At 39.2% G+C, this 18,603-nt stretch overlaps 1 protein-coding gene across 2 annotated transcripts in view; it reads right to left on the bottom strand.

Annotated features, from left to right (window-relative positions):
* OCRL (OCRL inositol polyphosphate-5-phosphatase) overlaps positions 1-18,603 on the bottom strand; it is a 52,254-nt gene that overhangs the window by 15,011 nt on the left and 18,640 nt on the right. For both annotated transcript variants that reach the window (XM_049872109.1, XM_049872108.1), the window contains exons 8-18: positions 18,355-18,516; positions 17,180-17,281; positions 16,328-16,442; positions 14,672-14,788; positions 14,382-14,569; positions 12,236-12,347; positions 9,964-10,073; positions 8,029-8,164; positions 3,155-3,265; positions 2,397-2,562; positions 1,893-2,128 (exon numbers count right to left, since the gene is read on the bottom strand). In XM_049872109.1, the coding sequence (XP_049728066.1) occupies positions 1,893-2,128; positions 2,397-2,562; positions 3,155-3,265; positions 8,029-8,164; positions 9,964-10,073; positions 12,236-12,347; positions 14,382-14,569; positions 14,672-14,788; positions 16,328-16,442; positions 17,180-17,281; positions 18,355-18,516 (1,555 nt within the window). The remainder of the gene's footprint in view (positions 1-1,892; positions 2,129-2,396; positions 2,563-3,154; positions 3,266-8,028; positions 8,165-9,963; positions 10,074-12,235; positions 12,348-14,381; positions 14,570-14,671; positions 14,789-16,327; positions 16,443-17,179; positions 17,282-18,354; positions 18,517-18,603) is intronic.

Here is an 18,603-nt window from a genome sequence, read left to right on the forward strand (position 1 = left end):
ACAGTGGATGCTTTTTTTTTTTTTTTTACCGGATCACTGTACTGGACTCTTAGAAAGTCAATGTCATTAAAGAAAGAAATGGAGAACTGTTCTACCATAAAAGAGACTACTGGACCTAGCCAAATACAATGCATGAACCCAGCCTGGATTCTGGTTTTTAAAAGCCTATAAAAGGAATTCTTGGGACAAGTGGAAAAATGTGAATAGAGACTGAATATTAGATGACACTGTTAATTACTCTAAGTTTTCTTAGGTGTAATTGTACTGGACTACAAAGAAGCTGTCCTTTTTCTTAAGAGATGTAGGCTCAAGTGTTTAGTGGCAAAGGGACATGATAGTACCACTGAATTTCAAACAGTACAGCAAAAAAATGTGTATGTGTATATGTGTACGTGAGGTATGTGGGTGTTCGCTGTACTATCGTTTCCATTTTTCTGTATATTGGAAATTTTTCATAATGAAAAGTCAGCAAAAATAAAGCTGGGAAATGGTGCTTGGGATGGAAGGGAGGGGGTAGGGAAAAATAGAGAAAACCACCTCATTATCTAGAATGATTTGTATTCTGAAAGGTGAAATACTAAATCGGAAAGACAGGAATATGGTGGCAGCAAAGAAAACAAGTATTCATGAGAAATATCAGAATGTCAGGGTATGAATTTCTGAAGAAAATGGTTCTCTCTCTAACAGAGGTAATAAACTCAGTCATGAAGGCTCTAGGGAAACAAGTAAATTCCGAGAAAGAATGCAGGGACTGGACTCCAGTGTTTTAATCTGCTCTCTGAGTCACAGCTAAAACAATTCCATAGCAACAGAGCAGATCACACTCAGACAAGCCAGCAGCCTGCCTGCCGGTCTAGCCCTCCCCCCACCCCAGACGATACAATCACTTGCTCTGGCTAGGCCAGAAGGAGAGCGAGAATGCTAATGTGAATGATAACGTTTGGAGGGCACCTGACCTAGTTTTCTTTTGGGAAAAGACCAAGAATATACTTATAGAGCGCAAAGAGGTCTGCACACAAATCCAACAATCTTTTCATTTAGAAGGATGGACTTGTACTAAAACAATTTATGTTACGGAAGATAATAAGCGCTTCCCTTGTAAGGACACTGAAACTGGAGCTTGGTTTGGCAGTGGGGAAATTATCCTTTCCTTTCTTAAATGAATCACAGTAAATACGCGTCAAATGCAAATGTACATTAGAATCATTTGGAATGCTGATAAAATGCAGATTCCTTGGCCCCCCCCCCCCCCCCCCCCCCGCACCGCACCCTGAGATTCTGGTTCTGTTGCCAGAGGTGGGGAGTGAGGGGAGAGAAGGGGAGGAACCTGTAACTTGTAATAAGCAACCTGGGGATTCTGATGCAGGGGTCCCAAAGTTCACTCACAGGCTTGGGCTTCAGTAAGTAACAAAGTTTTACTCCGGTTAATATAATGCAGTATGGGGAGGAGTACTGGGCTGAGAATCAGAAAATCGGGGAGACAGGTCTGTCACTAACTTATTTGATTTTGAGCAAGTTAATGTCTCCGTTGCTCAGTTTTCTTCTATGTTTAACGGGCACAATACTGCCTCCCCCCATTACCATATCTCACCTGCACGCTTATATATATAGAAATGACTTGAAAGTACGAAAAGCTTAAAAAATAAGAGTTTTATATTTGAGAGGGGAGCCTTTAATCTTATTCTGTGAGCGTAGTATTGTCTATTACATTCCTGACAAGAGCCAGCTATAGATTACCATCTCCCCTGTCCTCTCAGCTTGAAGTAATCTAAGTAGTGCTAGACTAAAGTGACATTCTTATTTATCACTCGATAGTCCCGAAGAAAACAGAAAGCACAAAGTATGGCGAGAATTACATCTAAAGGAGGTTTGTGTCTAAGGATGCTTCTTACCAAGTCTATGAGTTTAGTAACAGGAACTTCTCGAATTGGTCTTTTCATTCGGCACAAAGCCTCTAAAGATGTACCAAAGCAACTTGGGAGGTAATTTCCACTGATGGTCAAGAAGTAATCTTTGCCTCGATCCAGGTGAAGGACAAGAATATCTTCGATCTTATCTTCCCCTGAGTTCAGGATGGTCACAGAGTCTTTGCTGACATACACATCAAGGGAAATGTCTACTGTCTCATCTGAAATGTAAGAGATGATACCTGGTAACACAGAAAACTTCCAGTGGAAAAGCCAAAACAGGGCATGAGAACCAACAGGAGAAGTGTCCTGAAAAAAACTATCAAGCAATCAAAAGGCAGAGACTGAGTGCACAGAAGAGGTACCACAAATATAATGACCGTGAAGGTAAGAGACATGTGGTTAGAAAACAAGAAGTTAAAAAGACGGAGGGGATGGGAGTCAGGAGGCGATGGTACAAGCAGACACAATGGTAAAGGGAAAACTCACTTGGCTCCAAGTAGCCCTCAAAAGGTTCAGCCCGAAGCCACGGCTTGCAGTACTGGCTGTCATTAAGTTTAGGGATGAAAGAAAAATGGCAGGGGACCTGTCCGTTGTTGCTGATGTGGAACTTCTCCTTCTGTAGTTGCCGGAACTTCACATTCGCAAACACAAACTGGGGAGTAACAGACAGACACAGACATGCATCACTAGCAGGGGAAGTAAGTCGGTTAGATTGTTCCACAGAGAATATGAATAAAGAATAAGGTCGTTATTCACCAGGGGTGCAACTGGGCTAGCTTCACACCACCTACTTTCATATGTTCTTATTCCCACACTGGCAGACAAGGAGTTACGTGGTCCTTGCTACTTCTCTTGTTTCTGGATCCTCATCCCGTGACCAATTCCTATTTCCAGACATATGAACTAACCAGCAACTCTGAAATATTAAATAAGAGCAGCCAACATCTGAGGGCTTACTATGTGCCAGGCACTGTTCTAAGAGCCTCATGTGTACTGACTTACGTAATCCTAACAAAAAAAAAAAAAAACAACCAGCCCTTTTTCCAGAAAAGGAAACTGCAGCTCTGGGAGGTAAAGACACTTGCTTGTGGTCACACATCTACTCCTGGCAGTGCAAGGATGTGAACAGAGGCAGTTGAACTCCAGAGCACACACTTTGCTGTGTTGCCTTCTCTAAGTAAGATGCTTTACTTTGTGGTAACCACAATGGGCAGAAGACAGGGAGGCCATGTATTTTTACTCACCTCCCTCCTGCTGAGTTCTAAGGAAGGAAGGAAGTCATTTTCCATCCTGTCCATGATGCGTACAATATCTTCAAAGACTTTCCGATACCTCCGTTCATCCACAACCTTCACCTGGAAGAAAACAAACCCTGTTTTCAGTCTTACATGCTCCTAGCTCATCTCCTTTTGAGATTATATAACAATTAAAAACTGATCATTACAGCCATCATTTAAAACAAACTGTGGTGTAAGCAACGTTCTCCAACACATGCTGACATCGCAGTGCATCCACAACTTTCACCTGAAAGAAAACAGGTCCTTATTTTAGTCTTATGCACTCCCAATTTATATATTGCCAAGATGCTCTAACAATTTTTAAAAGGTCACTAAGGCAACTAATTAGACTAAGAAATATAGAGGCACACATTTTAAGGTAGAGGTAAGTGAAGATTAATTCGCTAACTTCCTGGAAATCTTAAACCTCTATGTTAAGAAGTTTGGCAATAATAGATTCTTGGGAAGAATATTTTCTTGCTCCATTGTTAAATTATTTAGTGGTGGAGAAAATGTGACGGTTGTGGTAAAAATGATTTCCTGCGTTGTACAAATTAACAACGTGAAAACGTACCTGTGAACTGTTTCTAACAGTCATCATAAAGTGGTGAAATGGCAGAAAATATGATTACAGGGTTTAACTATTATCTGCTATGCCCAATGCCAAGAACCATAATATCAATGGTCAGATTATACAATGGCAAAGGTATGTTAATAAATGGAACTTCTGGCCATTTTAGAACACAGCCTGCACAAAATGTCCTAGATTACGGTAAAACCAGGATGACCAAGAAAAAAATCATCTTGACAAACAGATCCAAAAATCTGCCTCCTGACCCAGCACTTTAAGCTTCCTGACATCACTGCTTCTTTTTATTATTAAAACTTCATACAAATTGATGCCAAAAATGAACAAAACTAACACAGCACTTTAACTTATTGAGATACCAATTTCTTTTTCAAGTAGAAAACTTCACAAAAATCCATGTCAAAAAAAAAAGATTAATGTATGCAGCAGAGGTTCTGACGCAAATGTGGAATATAAGAACGTCGAAGTTGAGCCAAATATCTGAAAGACTGGGGGGTGGGGTGGGGAGGTTTACACATTTGAACTGTAAATCTTAAGAGAATTGAGGATCCAGTAACCACTTTAGCATCACCAGGGTCCATACTATAGTGCCAGGTTAAGATGAGCTTTTGCTATAAATATTAACGACAGTATCTTCTACTTTAACAAAACTCTGCAACATTTTATTTCAAAAAAAGTATTTTACATATGTCATTTTATTTTCACAACAACCCTATGAGTCTATCAAAGCAATGATTATTATTCTCCTCCTGTTAGCTGAGAACATCGAGACACAAAAAGATCAACTAACTTGCCTACTGCAACAGTTAATACCAAAAGTCATCTAGACCTCTAGTGCAAGGCCTTTACCAAAATACCAGGTGTGGTCTGTGGACCATTTGCAACAAAATCAACTTGGGAATGCCTTAAAAATGCAGATGCCTGGGCCTACTAATCACAATCTCTAGGGTTGGGGGTCCAGGCATCTGCATTTTTAAAAGCTCCCTAGAGATTCCCTATGTCTACCAAATTCCAATGCAGCAAACCACATTACCAACTTCAGGGGTGGGGACACTATCTCAGCTGGATCTCCAGCCCACAGCAAAAAAAAAAAAAAAATTTTTTTTTGCAAGTCTTCTGAAATTAACTGGCCATTGAGCACTTGGCCCCTTGGTCAACAGTCATCGATGCCAACTGCGGTAAAAATGTAATGTGGTTTTCAAAGCCTCTAATCCTAGTACACCCAAGAGTCCAAAAGACGGGATGGTTACTCAATAAAATCAAACCTTTTCTCAACGGCTTATCATGTTCATAGTGCTTAATAGCACATCAAGGATAATAACGGGGGAAAAAAAACATAGGATTTTACCACCCGATACATCCATTTTAGAAAAGGAAATTACAACAAAATTAGGAATTAAGAAAAAAAGTACAATGAACTAGATATTATGCAATAACATGGACAGTTCTCCAAGACAAACTGCTGAATTTTAAAAAATAAACTAAAAAGAAATTTGCAGGCCAACACACAGTATGAGTCAATTTATGATATACACATCCACACACAAAACAATACTACCGTAAAACCTGAGAAAGCCGGAACCTGTGGAAGGAAGAAAACTCAAATATTTTCCACTAATTCAGAGCAACAGAAAAGTGCTAAGACTGCACCCTGTCAAAGGTGGAAAACTTGCAAGACCCAGAAAAACAAGCCAGTCCTGTTGAGCTCTGGCTCTCACAGGTTTCACTGTATATTGTTTATGGGTAAATAGAAAAGCATACACAAAGGTTTAGAACTGTACTGTCTGATAGCCCACTTAAATTTACTTAAAATTAAATAAAATTACAAATTCAGTTCCTCAGCCACGCTAGCCACACTTCAAGCGCTCAATAGCCACATACAGCTAGTAGAGCAATACTGGACAACGTAGATATAGAACATTTCCATCATCACAGAAAGCTCTACTAGACAGCGCTGGTCTAGAAAAATACACTCCAAACTCCTAAGTGTAGTTGGCCTGGCTTGGGGGTGGTTTCGGCAAAGGCAGGAGTGGAGGAGAGAACAAGTATTGGAGAACTTCAACCTTATCTGTAAATTTTGTTTAAAAAAAATTATTTCAAAGAGAAAGCATTTTTGAATTCCTGTGTGATCTAAGGAAACTCTGGTGGTGTAGTGGTTAGGTTCTATGGCTGCTAACCAAAAGGTCAGCAGTTTGAATCCACCAGGCGCTCCTTGGAAACTCTATGGCGCAGTTCTACTCTGCCCTACAGGGTCGCTATGAGTGGGAAACAACTCAACGGCCAAGGGTTTTGTTTTGCTTTGTTTTGTTTTTTTGGTGTGATCTGGAAATCATTAAAAATGAAAAAGGTAGACCTTTATTAAAGATACACAAAATTACACAGGAAACTGGAAAATTTTTTAAATATCTTACTGGAAGCTCTGGATTAATATGCATAGAGTATTAAAAATATTCCAGGTTTCTGAAAATAAATATAACCAAAAAAACCAAGCACAGCTGATTAAACCCACGAGGTTAGTGTTTGGGGAAAGACATCCTTTAAAAAATGGATTAAGAGAATTCAAACGAAGAAAACTGAGCAGCCCACAAATATCAAAAACCCAAATCCATTGCGGTGGAGTTGATTCTGACACAGAGTGACCCTACAGGACAGGGGAGAACTGCCCCATAGGGTTTCCAAGGCTGTAATCTTTACGGAAGCAGACTGCCACATCTTTCTCCCACAGAGCAGCTGGTGGGTTCGAACCACTGACTTTCCGGTTAGTGGTCGAGCACTTAACCACTGTGCTACCAGGGCTCCCAGCCCACAAATACAAACTAGAAATTAAAAAGGCTAAAAGTAGTATTTGAAGATATATTTAGCCAGTAAGTTCTTCAGAACTATAGAGGCATTGTGGGGTAGCAGAAAGAGCATAGACTTGAGAGTTAAACAGGCTTAAGATTTGAATCTCAGCTCTCCTTCTAGCTGAATGTTCTTAAAGAAGTCATTTAAACTTGCTAGTTCTCCATTTGCTCATCTGTTAAATTGGAAATATTTAACTTGAAGCAGTCATGAAGTGCAAATGAGGTGTGTGCAAACTGCCTAGTACAATCACTGGCATGTAGCTACTAGCTGCTATTTGAGGAACGCTTACTATTATTATTATTATTTTCAAATTTCAAAATGGGTAAAAGTAAAGTCATGACTGTCTTGATAAAATTTAAAATCTAAGGCCAATGATTAATTTTTACTTAAAGGAAAAGTTCCAAAGTCATTCCTTTTAAAAACAGGAGCAGGTCAAATATGCTGGTAATAGCTATCTCAGAACCTGAAAAATCGACAGAAACACAGAGGAAGGAAATCTACTCTGCTACACTCTTTGCATGACTTAACTCATTAATTCTCACAAGTAGGCACCGTTATTGTCCCCATTTTATAGTGGAGGGAACTAGGCACAGAGAGCTTACATAAGTTGTCCAGTTAGAAAGGGGCTGAGATGGGACTCAAATCTAAGCAGTCTAATTATAAAGTCCATCCTATTACGCACTATGCTATACAAATTCTGACAGATTACATGCCCGTAGGTCTGGAAAATCCAAAAGAAATAATCTAAATGTACTGGCTGTAAGAAGTTACATCATGAAGATTACAGGGTATAACCTGCATACTAGTAACACACATCTAGAAAATACAATGGGAAATAACAAATTTTTACTCACAACAGAGACAGAAAAATTAAATAACTGGCATTAACCCAGCCTAGGATGCAAGAGAGTAAAAAAAAAAAAAAATTAAAGCCCATGGTCCTGGATGGGAAGACCCATACCTATACATCATACCTCTTAAGGTAATACATAGATTTGGTTGTATTCTGACCGGTCTGTGCCTTTGTCCCTGCTGTTCACTCCCCCCAGCCTGAAACCTCTCCCTCACTGCCTCCCTTGCCTACTATTTGCCTGAGGAAAAACTACTCCTTTAAAACCTAACCTCTCATTCTTCCTTACGCATAATAACTTTAGAAGGCTAAGGTTACTACTACCCAACCTTGTATAGTGTGAAAAACATGTGCATCATTAAAAGGCCTGGGAAGTGCAGGCCTACATGGAGAGCATTTAGGAGGGTTGAGGGCACTAACTTCTCAATGCTGCAAATGATTATTTGCTTATGGAAACATTTATGGCTCACGGAATCACTGATCTATTCTGAGGCTAAATAATGCTCTAAGAACAGACACTTAGCACACAAACAAATGAATGAGCAAACAAGCGTTTACCCCAATATGGAAGAGAGCGCTAACAGGCTTGTGGTCACTGGTTTTCAGTTCCATGTGACTCCGGTAACGAAGCTGATTAACATTTGTTCCTCTCCAAAGAATTCGGTCACACCAGGCTGGGACCCGACATTTCCCACTACAAATAAGGAAACGAGTTATCAACAGAACACAGGCCATACTACACAAGAATGTAATGCCCGCCACACTGGTGCAGACCCGGGTTAGACCCTCCTGTTATATGCTCCCAAAGAACCATGTACTTCTCCTTCCCTAACAATCCTTACTATTCTCTTTCCTACCACACTGCAAGCTCTGTGAAGGAACTGTGTCTGTCTGTATGCCACTGAACTCCCAGCACCTAGCACAGTACCTCAGGCAAAGGGGGTGCTCAGTGCGTAGCCATCTAATGAATGAATAAATGGTTCTCCTAAGATGAGGATTCTATCCTCAAGGATTTCACCACAGGGGGGAAGTATAACAGCACCCTCTTAAAACAGCCTCAGAAAGTTAGGACTATACTCTGAACACTGCATCCTCTTTTGCTCTATAAATTACAAAAACACTTCACTCCAGACAGATAATGAATAAAATCTGAAAATCCAATCCTATATTCCTGGACTGGGCCTAATTTCTAGAGATGAGTAAGAGTAGAGATCCTGTCTCTAAACTTGACTTTTATAGACAAGTCTAGCTTCTCTAATAGAGGTGAACTAACATCTAGGCATGCAAGTCTGAACATACAACAATCCATAGACTACCAAGGGTAGGGAAAAAAAAACCTATTTATCACTCTATTAGAATAAGCCACACTTTGTACACCTGATCCAGAACGTGACACAAATATCAGTAGCTCTTTAGTTGGCCTCCAGTCAGGTGAACGGAAGAACCAAGGCAAAGTGTACAAGATCTGTGAGTGTCACTTTTCATTTGCTGATCAACAGCCTGGGAGCAAGGTAATACAAACAGAACTCTCCCCACCCCACCTCACCCCTCCCAACCCCCCACTCCCTGTTCTCAGAGCCTAAAGAAGCAAAGTATTCCCTTTCTATTTTAAACTTCTGGGCTCAGCCTACTAGGAAACTATCAGAAACAAAGAGACAGATTTTAGGTAGAAGACAAATAGTTACCAGGAACTTACTGCCAGAGGCACTTTAAATGAAGTAACTAGGAAATCAAAGGGCCTCTTACACAGTGGTTCTCAACATTTTCTGGCTGTAGGAGAGGTGGGGCCCAGGCATCAGTACTTTTAAAAGTTCCCCAGGAGATTCTATTGTGTACTCAGGAATGGGAACCACTGTGCTAGAAAAATCTTTCACAGATCTTTGAGTATTTTTACCTTCTTGTATCTTCAACTAAATAGTTGAGAAGCCGTTTGGGAGGGGAAAAAAAAAAGCCAGAACAGGGCAATAGGTAACAAGTAGGATGAGATCAGGAAAGCAAAAATCTAAGTGAGTCTGCTGAGACGAGAAAAATAAGGTACTGCCCATACAATTTCAATAGCTCTGACATAGAACAGTTTAGTTTAACTAGGAAAGAATGTCTGCCTTGAGCATTAAGCTCTTTTAAGAACTATCTATATGGGATCAAAGTGAAAATAGCAACTCAAGATTAGATAGGAACCTTAGGGAGCAGTGAGTTCATGTTAATGGCAGAGGGTGAGAATGGTTGCACAATTCAAAGAATGCAATCAATGTCACTGGATTGTACATGTAGAAACTGTTGAATTGATGTATGTTTGGCTATGTAGAATCTCAATAACAACAACAAAATAAATAAAATTAAAAAAAAAACCTCTTATGTAATAGCACTGAGTCTTTAGGCTTTTATATCTGCTTAGGGCATGACCTACAAAGTTCCCAGCCCCTTACCAATATGGAAGGACAGAAATAAGATCAGGCCTTAGCCTATTCTATGGGAAGGTTCTTGTTACTTTACCTGGAATCCCATCGATCTGTTTTAGAGTCATACTTATAAGTGGGAATAAACTTAATTTCGCCTTCTGTGAAGTCAGCAAAAGCTTTTTTCTGTGTACGCTGAATATTTAACTAGAGATAAAAAGAAACATTGCATCAGCAGAGTAATACTACCATAATACAGTTGACAATCAGGTTTAGCAGGCACCATTTCCATTTCTAAGTATCCTAGTTCCATAGCCCAGACAACTATGAGAGAGTACATGAATAAGATTTCTGTATCTTATGAATTAAATATTGGCATTCCGTTCCCATGGTATCTAAACTCACCCTCACTTAGGGTGCTCCTTATTAGCACATTACTAATTTTATTGCTAATGGTGTCCGGGGTAAAATGGAAGAATGAAATCTGAATCATCATAGGTTCCCTAACACAAAGCAAGAACCACTGAGTGTATTTTTAAAATGCACACAAATATTGAATGGATAATTATAAAAGTCACATTCAGTGAATAGTTACAAATTATTTTGAAAGTTATCCTCCCTCAAATATTTTACCAGAGTTACTTAAGAGTCAGAATTTATTCCAGTTGTACCCCTTTTGGGAGCAGGAGGTAGGAAGAAAGGCAAAGAAATTAGTCAGCCAACCTGAATGTGAAGGTAGACACAGCCAGGAAAGGGTCACTACAAAAGCCATTCTACTGCAAAACACCTGGATTTTTACTGTGTCTGAAAGTCAAAAAGATTCATGTAGCGCTAAGGGACCGAATTAATGGGCTGAGGGCTGTCAGGACCATGGTCTCAGAGAACATCTAGCTCAATTGGCATAACATAGTTTATAAAGAAAATGTTCTACATTCTACTTTGGTGAGTAGCGTCTGGGGTCTTTAAAAGCCTATGAGTGGCCATCTAGGATATTCCACTGGTCTCACCCCTTTGGGTGCAAGGAAGAATGAAGAAAACCAAAGACACAAGGGAAAGATTAGTCCAAAGGACTAAGGGCCCACAACTACCACAGCCTCCACCAGACTGAGGCTAGTACAACTAGATGGTACACGATTACCAACACTGACTGCTCTGACAGGGATCACAACAAAGGATCCCGGACAGAGCTGGAGAAAAATGTAGAACAAAATTCCAACTCACAAAAAGAAGACCAGACTTACTAATACTGGAGAAACCCCGAGAGTATGGTGTCCGACACCCTTTTAGCTCATTAATGAAGTCACTCCTGAGGCTCATCCTTCAGCCAAAGATTAGACAGGCCCATAAAACAAAGGGAGACTAAAGGGGCACACCAGCCCAGGGGCAAGGACTAGAAGGCAGGAGGGGACAGGAAAGCTGGTAATAGGGGACCCAAGGTCAAGAAGGCAGAGTGTTGACATGTCGTGGGGTTGGTAACCAATGTCACATAACAATACGTGTACTGTTTAATGAGAAGTTAGTTTTGTAAGCCTTCATCTAAAGTATAAAAAAGTATAATGATTAAAAAAAAAAGGATCCACATAGGGATTTAAAGATATCTGGATCAAGTCAAAACATTGTCTTCCCTCAATAAGCATTCACTTTTAGCAGCCAGTACCCATATGCTAAAGTGAAAATTCAAGTCACATGCCAGGTTTTGAGGCAAATTCACCTGTCTCAAATATATGGAAAACTAGGTTCCCGAATATCAGGTTTCACATAAACACTACAGCGGGTCAATGCTTTCCCAAAGGTGTTTTCATCTACACACCAGCTAGCCCCAACTTATCAAATCAGTTCCCATTACTGAGACCACAGCCTATGCTATTTATCCCAGGCAAACTTCTTTTTCTGTTTCCCAATCTCCTCACGGGACCTCCGGCTCCTACCTCCAAGCTGTTGCTCAGCGTGCCAAGTAATCATAGAAGAGTTTTCCCTCCTTCCAGCTGCCAAACCACATCGACATAGCTGAAGGCCCACTTCCTCCAGGAAGTGTTCTCCAATTAACCCCACCCATTCTCCAACTTCTTTAAATTTCTGAAATCTCTTCTTGATAAAGACTTATTAAACAAATATTATAATTTCTTTTTATCATTAATGTTATCTCCCCTCCTTCCATCCAAAGACCTAATAAAAGAACTAGACACCCTGTATGTATTCAATGCCTGTTATATCACTAGTCACACTGTTTTCACAAGACAATTAAGACCTTACCTTCTTTTCCTAGAGTAAGACACACTTTCCATGTATGTACCTCATAAACCTAATGGTCTCTTCTACTATCTAAGGAAAAAAAAAAAAAGTACCTATAAAATGAAAAATTTACTCACCTGGTCAAATTTCAAGAGTCTCTGAAGGTCATTCTTATTAATAAGACTTTTCACCTCATTGGCATCAGGCATGCAAAGTCTATAGTTCAAATCTCCCAACCAAATGACAACACTGAGAATCAAGAAATATATGCACAGAAGTAGCCATAATTAGCATTAAAAAATCAACCAGAGGAGAATGAAGAGAAGAAAAATGGGTAATTTATTGATAAGAGCTCATTTATCACTATCTGACAAAGGGTTTAAAGCTATAACTGATTCTTTGGGGGCAAGCAGTCTCAACACCTGCGAGACACCATGGATTACAAAATAGGTGGGAGAAATAGGCACTCCATACGTGAAAACATAAAGAACAAAAAGGGGGCAATACAGTATATGTACGGGATTCAGAAGCCACGGAGTTAACTGACTGAGAAGCATGAAGTTTATTTGTTGGACTAGCTTCAAGATTTTGCCTGGCTGCTTGCCAGGCCCTCTAAGGGAAGAACATCTGAACGGTTTCTGCCTCTCAGAGCGCTGAGGTTCTGCAGGCTTTCCGTTAAGGTCTGTTCGGTCTGAACGATCTGATCTGAATGATAGTTCTCCCAGGTAGGCCCCACTAGGAAAGTAGTCTAAGGCTCTCTAGTGTAGCCAACCTGTCTTCTCCTGCCGAAGTTCTGCAGACCAAACAGTCCAGGCAAGAAGGAGACTAGCACGGCATGGGACTGTCCAGCTCCCAGTCACCATAACAGGCCCCTAGATATGCAGAAGGCCCCTAGATGTGCAGAAGGTCCCACAGGGGGAGACCCTGAAATTACTACACCAAAATGGATTTTCCTGTTTGTTATCTCAAGCTCCAAGTGGATCACTTTGCCAATTTCAATTACAACATGAAATTTATGGAATCCTAGAGAAATACATTTACGGAATTTCAGGGCAACTTTATGACCATCAATTTCAATGCTTTGACTTTACCACTGTGAAACAGAATTCCATATGACATTTCTAATTATTGACATAACATGGAAACAGTCTGATATCACTACTCTTCCCTCAATTACTCGACTCTCTACTGATTCTAATACCCCTAAATGATCTTTATTTTCCTATGAATTCCCATTTCAAGCCAGGTATTTCCAGTCACCCTCAGAATTTATTTATTTTTTTTCAGAATTTAAATCACTGGCATTAATTTCCTCACAACTAATCACTTCCTATCACCCAGTCCGTTTCCCAACTGATTTGTGTCTATCCTTATTAAGTCCCATTATTCTTCACTCATCTTTCACTCATATTATCCTATTGCTTCCATTGGTGTCTTTAAATCTCCCCTGCCCCTATTTTTAATGATTCACAGGCACAGAAAAGAATAATGCTGATCTCTATATACTGACTTGGAAAGAGATCCACAAGAAATGGGATTAATACAATCCCATATAACAAGTGTGTTTTTGTGTGTGCATATTAGAGATAAATTGGAACAGTGCGAGTCAATAGAAATAGAATTCAAGTCACAAATGTAATTTTAAATTTTCTAGTAGCTACATTTAAAAAGTTAAAAAGGTGAAAGTAATTTTATTTAACCCAATATATCCAAAATATTATCAAAATGTAAATCAACATTTTTTAAAACTTGAGATATTTTACATTTTTTCCCTACAAAGTCCTTGAAATCCAGTGCAAAATTCACGCTTACAGCACAGCTTAACTTGGACAAGCCACATTTCGCATGCCCAATAGCCACTTGTGGCTCCTGACTGTCATACTAGATGGTACAGATTCAGAAGGATACACACTAAACTGTTAACAGTGTTCCACTGGAGAGAGGGGCTTGGCTGGGGATGGTGGAGGATGAGAAATGAGGGATTTTTACTTTTAATCTTTTATTACATTTACAATGAACATCCTATTTTATAATAAAAACTGAATGAACATGACCCCTCCAGCATTACTCTAGATGTCCCACTAATACAACTAGCTTTTGCTGTGATGTCAAATTTAATTTCTCTGCCTCAATGAGGCTGCTATTCCTCGAATACCCTCTCTTCTTTGCGATCCCAGCCCCTAAACACTAATGCCTCACTCTTCCCAGCTCTCCAGTTTTGCACCACATTTAACCCCTTCTTATCCCCACTATTCAAAAGCAAAATGAGAGTTAACCACTCACTCATGTTTCATGATGTTCAGCTGAGGGAGGGTCTGATTTGGGACCACAAAACTCATTCGCGCACAAATGTCCTTATAATCTTGATTTCTTCTCTCAAAGTCCTCCACGTGAGCAGCCAGGTGAGAATTGACAATGCAAAATGTAGTGTTGTGAAATACAAATCTCACAGCTACTCCACCTTTGTTTCCCTGTTAGCAGGAGTAAAAATTCAGTTAGTACAGAGACACAAGTAGCAACTGAACTTCACATGGATGTAAGTAACAGTAAACCTCATTTCCAAAGTAACTCACCATTTTCCCCATGATCCCAGTTCCAACTGTTTCTGTAGTAACATCACGGATATACCGCCACTGGTCCTTTCTGGCATATATAAGGAGCATCATCCCAACAAGGCGGACTAGTTGAACCTATGAGTTCCAGGGAGTTATAAAAGGTTAATATTGACACTACTCTTTACCACACATCTAACTTCCCACAAATAATTTTCTACCAAGAAGACAAAACAATGCCCAAATCTAATTTCCCTACAGACCCCATAAAGAAGAAACAAAAATTCTCTGGGGAAGCTCTAATCTGACTCTGACCAATAAGAGTTAAAAGCCTTCAGGGACAATAAGTACGCTCAAGCTCTAGATTCATTATTTTAATCACTTCCTAATCTACCAGGAGTAGGCAACATTAAAAGTTTTAAACGATCAAGATAAAGCCCTATCACAGCTTACTCCTTCCACCTCTCCTTCTAGTTTCTCATTTCCAATTTTCTTTTTAAGCAATTTAAATCTATAAGACAGCAGTCCTTTTTTAAAATTTTATTGTGGTAAAATACATGTAACAAAACATTTGCCATTTCAACCATTTTTACATGTACAATCCAGTGACATTAATTATGTTCACCATGTGCAACCATCACCACTGTCTGTTTTCAAATTTCTTCATCACCCTTAACAGGAACTCAGTATACCTTAAACGATACCTCCCCATTTCCTCCTTCCACCGCCTCTTACTAACAAACTGTGGTCTCTATGCATTTGCCTGTTCTAGGTATTTCATCTGAGTGGGCTCATCTAATATCTGTCCTTTTGTGCCTGACTTGCTTTATTCAACATAATGTTTAGTTATGTAGCATGTATCAGGACTTCATTTCTCTTTATGGTTGAATAATATTTCATTGTATGTATATACCACATTTTATTTATCCATCCATTCACATGTTGATGGACAACTTTGATTATTTTTAATCTGTGAACTAGAAATAGGTCTGAAATATGTATCAGTCAGGGGTCTGTATGAGAGGAATATAGTCTTCCAGAGTCTTATTACCTAGAAGATATAGACACAAATCATTTGAGACAGATTACTCCTTTAAAAGGGCTTAGTGTGGTAGATCTATAATTAAAATAACTCTGCTGGTAGCTAAATGCTTCTACCACATGCCTTCTAAAGATCAACAAATTGGCCCACCTTGCTAGAGTCAATTCTACTCCTCTCAACCTACAACCAATTTTAGAACTCATTTAAATTCCACAAGACTTCTATTCTTGTTCTGATTGCAAAGTATATCGTAAAGTATATCCTATGTACCCACATGCTTCACGCTGCTTTTCTGTAAAACATCCAGTTCTGACCATAACAGTGAACAATTTCAATCTTAAACTTTTACTGCACAAATTAGTTACCTTATATGTAATTATTGATATGAGAACAGTAAAAAGTTTTTTTTCCTCTTCTAAAAGCTAACTAATGAAAATATAGGATGAGAAAGCTTAGGGAAACTTTTTTCTAGGAAATAGATATAAAGGATTCATATGCCCTATCCCAGTATTACACATGGGGAAGAATTCAATTAAACCTGTCGGAAAAAGTTATACATAGTGGAATAACTCCTAGTGAACTCTATTAAGTCATATACTAAAAAAAAAAAAGGAAGGTGATTAAACGCAGCTTACTTTCTTATATTTGGCTTTAGGATGCAAACCCCTTTCTACAGCCATGGACCACTCTTGTTCCTTCACGGATTCAAAATAGAAAAAGGCTTCTGTGCTCAAGTCCAGCTCTTGGAATCTGAGAAAACAAAGAGGATGTGAGCTCTACACATATCCCATAATTATCTCTGACTACGTCCTGTCCCATTTTCTGAAACATTAGATGAAAAAAAGAATGGGTGGGGAAGTGGGGAGAGAAATTTTATAGAATTACTCTGTTCACCAGGTGATCAGTAAGGCCAAATACCTTTCTTTTCTAAAGACTCCCCAGCAGCAATATTCATATGCTATGCAAAAATAAACAAAAAAATCTCCACAAGGGGTAATGGAAACCCTGGTGGTGTAGCGGTTAAGTGCTATGGCTGCTAACCAAAAGGTCAGCAGTTCAAATCCACCAGGCGCTCCTTGGAAACTCTATGGGGCAGTTCTACTCTTCCTATAGGGTTGCTATGAGTCGGAATCGATTCAACGGCACTGGGTTTGGTTTTGGTTTGGTAAGGGGTTAACAGTAGAGCTTTGCTCTTATAGCTTAGAAATAGTCATTGTTAAAACTGACCTCAAGTCTCAGTTTCTATGAAGAATAGAGTTTTCTATGGTTTTTAAGAGTACTAGATGCTTCCTTACATCATTTTAGCTATCTGTTCTTTTCTGATCTCACAAATTTGACGTATAAGTTAACTCTCACATTGAGTTCACCATAGGTTTCTAACAAATAGTTAAAAAAAAAAAGCCGAGGGGAGGGGGGAGGAGGTGCAAATGTCATGTAAATGAACAGGAAGCAGACAGCCAAAAGGAAACTCCAGAAGTGTTCTTTACCCAATGCAGTAGATATCAGGAGGATTCGAATCACAGTTGAGCCAAGGTTCTAATCCGCTATCTGGAGACTGACCATTCACGTTCCAAGTTCCAACAAAAAATCTAATATATAATATCAAAAAAAATAATTTGAAAACAAAGTTCAAGTACGAACCAACAAAGTTCTCTCTTGTCACTTCTATACAGGGGTAAGTTCATAATAAGCTAACATAATTTCTCAAAATGTTTTGCCACACACAAAAGAAGAACTTGCATCTAGAACACAAAACCAGTAGGCTTATTTTCTCTAAATTTTACATTAAGTAAACCTACAGAAAGGAACCAAATTTCTATGTAAAAAACACAAGCTTAACTGCTCTATTATGTTTCCTTTCAACTAAACTCCATCCAAATTCATACTTGAAGGCAGAGCTTGTGGATGGGAAAGCATTATCTTCACTCTATAAGCTAGCTGAATATGGACAACTGTTTTATAAGGAGCTGTAGTTGAAACCAAAAGCTCACTTCCCAAAGGATTCCAAGGACATCTGTGTAGAAAATTCTGATGAGGCAGATAAAACATTAAGGAAGAAAGCAGACGGGAAAACTCATGACTGTCTTAATTGCTTACATACAAATACAGTCATCATGGCGAATATAGGGAACTGGAGGTTTTAACATCAAGATATAGCTATGACTGAATTGGAATAAATGAGGCATGATGGGACTGGAATCCTGGACTAGAAAAGCACATGCTATTCACGAATACAGACCTCTCAATCAAAAGGAGACAACTAGTGAAACTTTCCTTAATTTATCAAAGTAAGTTAAGATTTAGTAGTGATGATGGACTTTACTTTTCCAATATTTGCTGGAAAAAAATTCGGCAAGCCACATAGAGAAACATGCTCGCTTGTGGAATGTGTACAGGGCAATCATCTGGTACATAGGAAGCCTGAGTTGGTTCTCTAAGAGTAGACAAAAACATTAGCAGGCGTGGTACTGTGAGTAGTTAGCAAATCCAAGGGATTTGGGATTTGGATATGTACAATAATGACCAGCATAGAGACAAGGGCTTGAATGAGATGACCTTTCCTTCTTTTCATGCTTTGATTCTTAATTAAGATAAAAATGTAAATGCCGAAAGGCTGTTTTCTTCTATACCTACTAGTCAGTTAAGTAGAAGAGAGACTAACCTGAAAGTCTGAATGTTGACATAATCTTTCTCACGCTTTGCCAGGAGATGTTTGATGAGACCCTCCCGCTGCCCAGACTGGTTACTTGGTACAAAGAGCTTCCGCATGGTGTTGGTTACCTTGGGCTGCTCCTTGTTAGTGGCTTCTTTTTCACGTGGAAACCTGAAAAATAAATGAGGAATTCAAAAATAAAACTGCCTAAAATATAAGTCTCCTACATGGGAAATATGTCTCTAATATGGCACTTAC

Source organism: Elephas maximus, chromosome X (assembly GCF_024166365.1).
Source record: "Elephas maximus indicus isolate mEleMax1 chromosome X, mEleMax1 primary haplotype, whole genome shotgun sequence".
Classification (NCBI taxonomy): Eukaryota; Metazoa; Chordata; class Mammalia; order Proboscidea; family Elephantidae; genus Elephas; species Elephas maximus.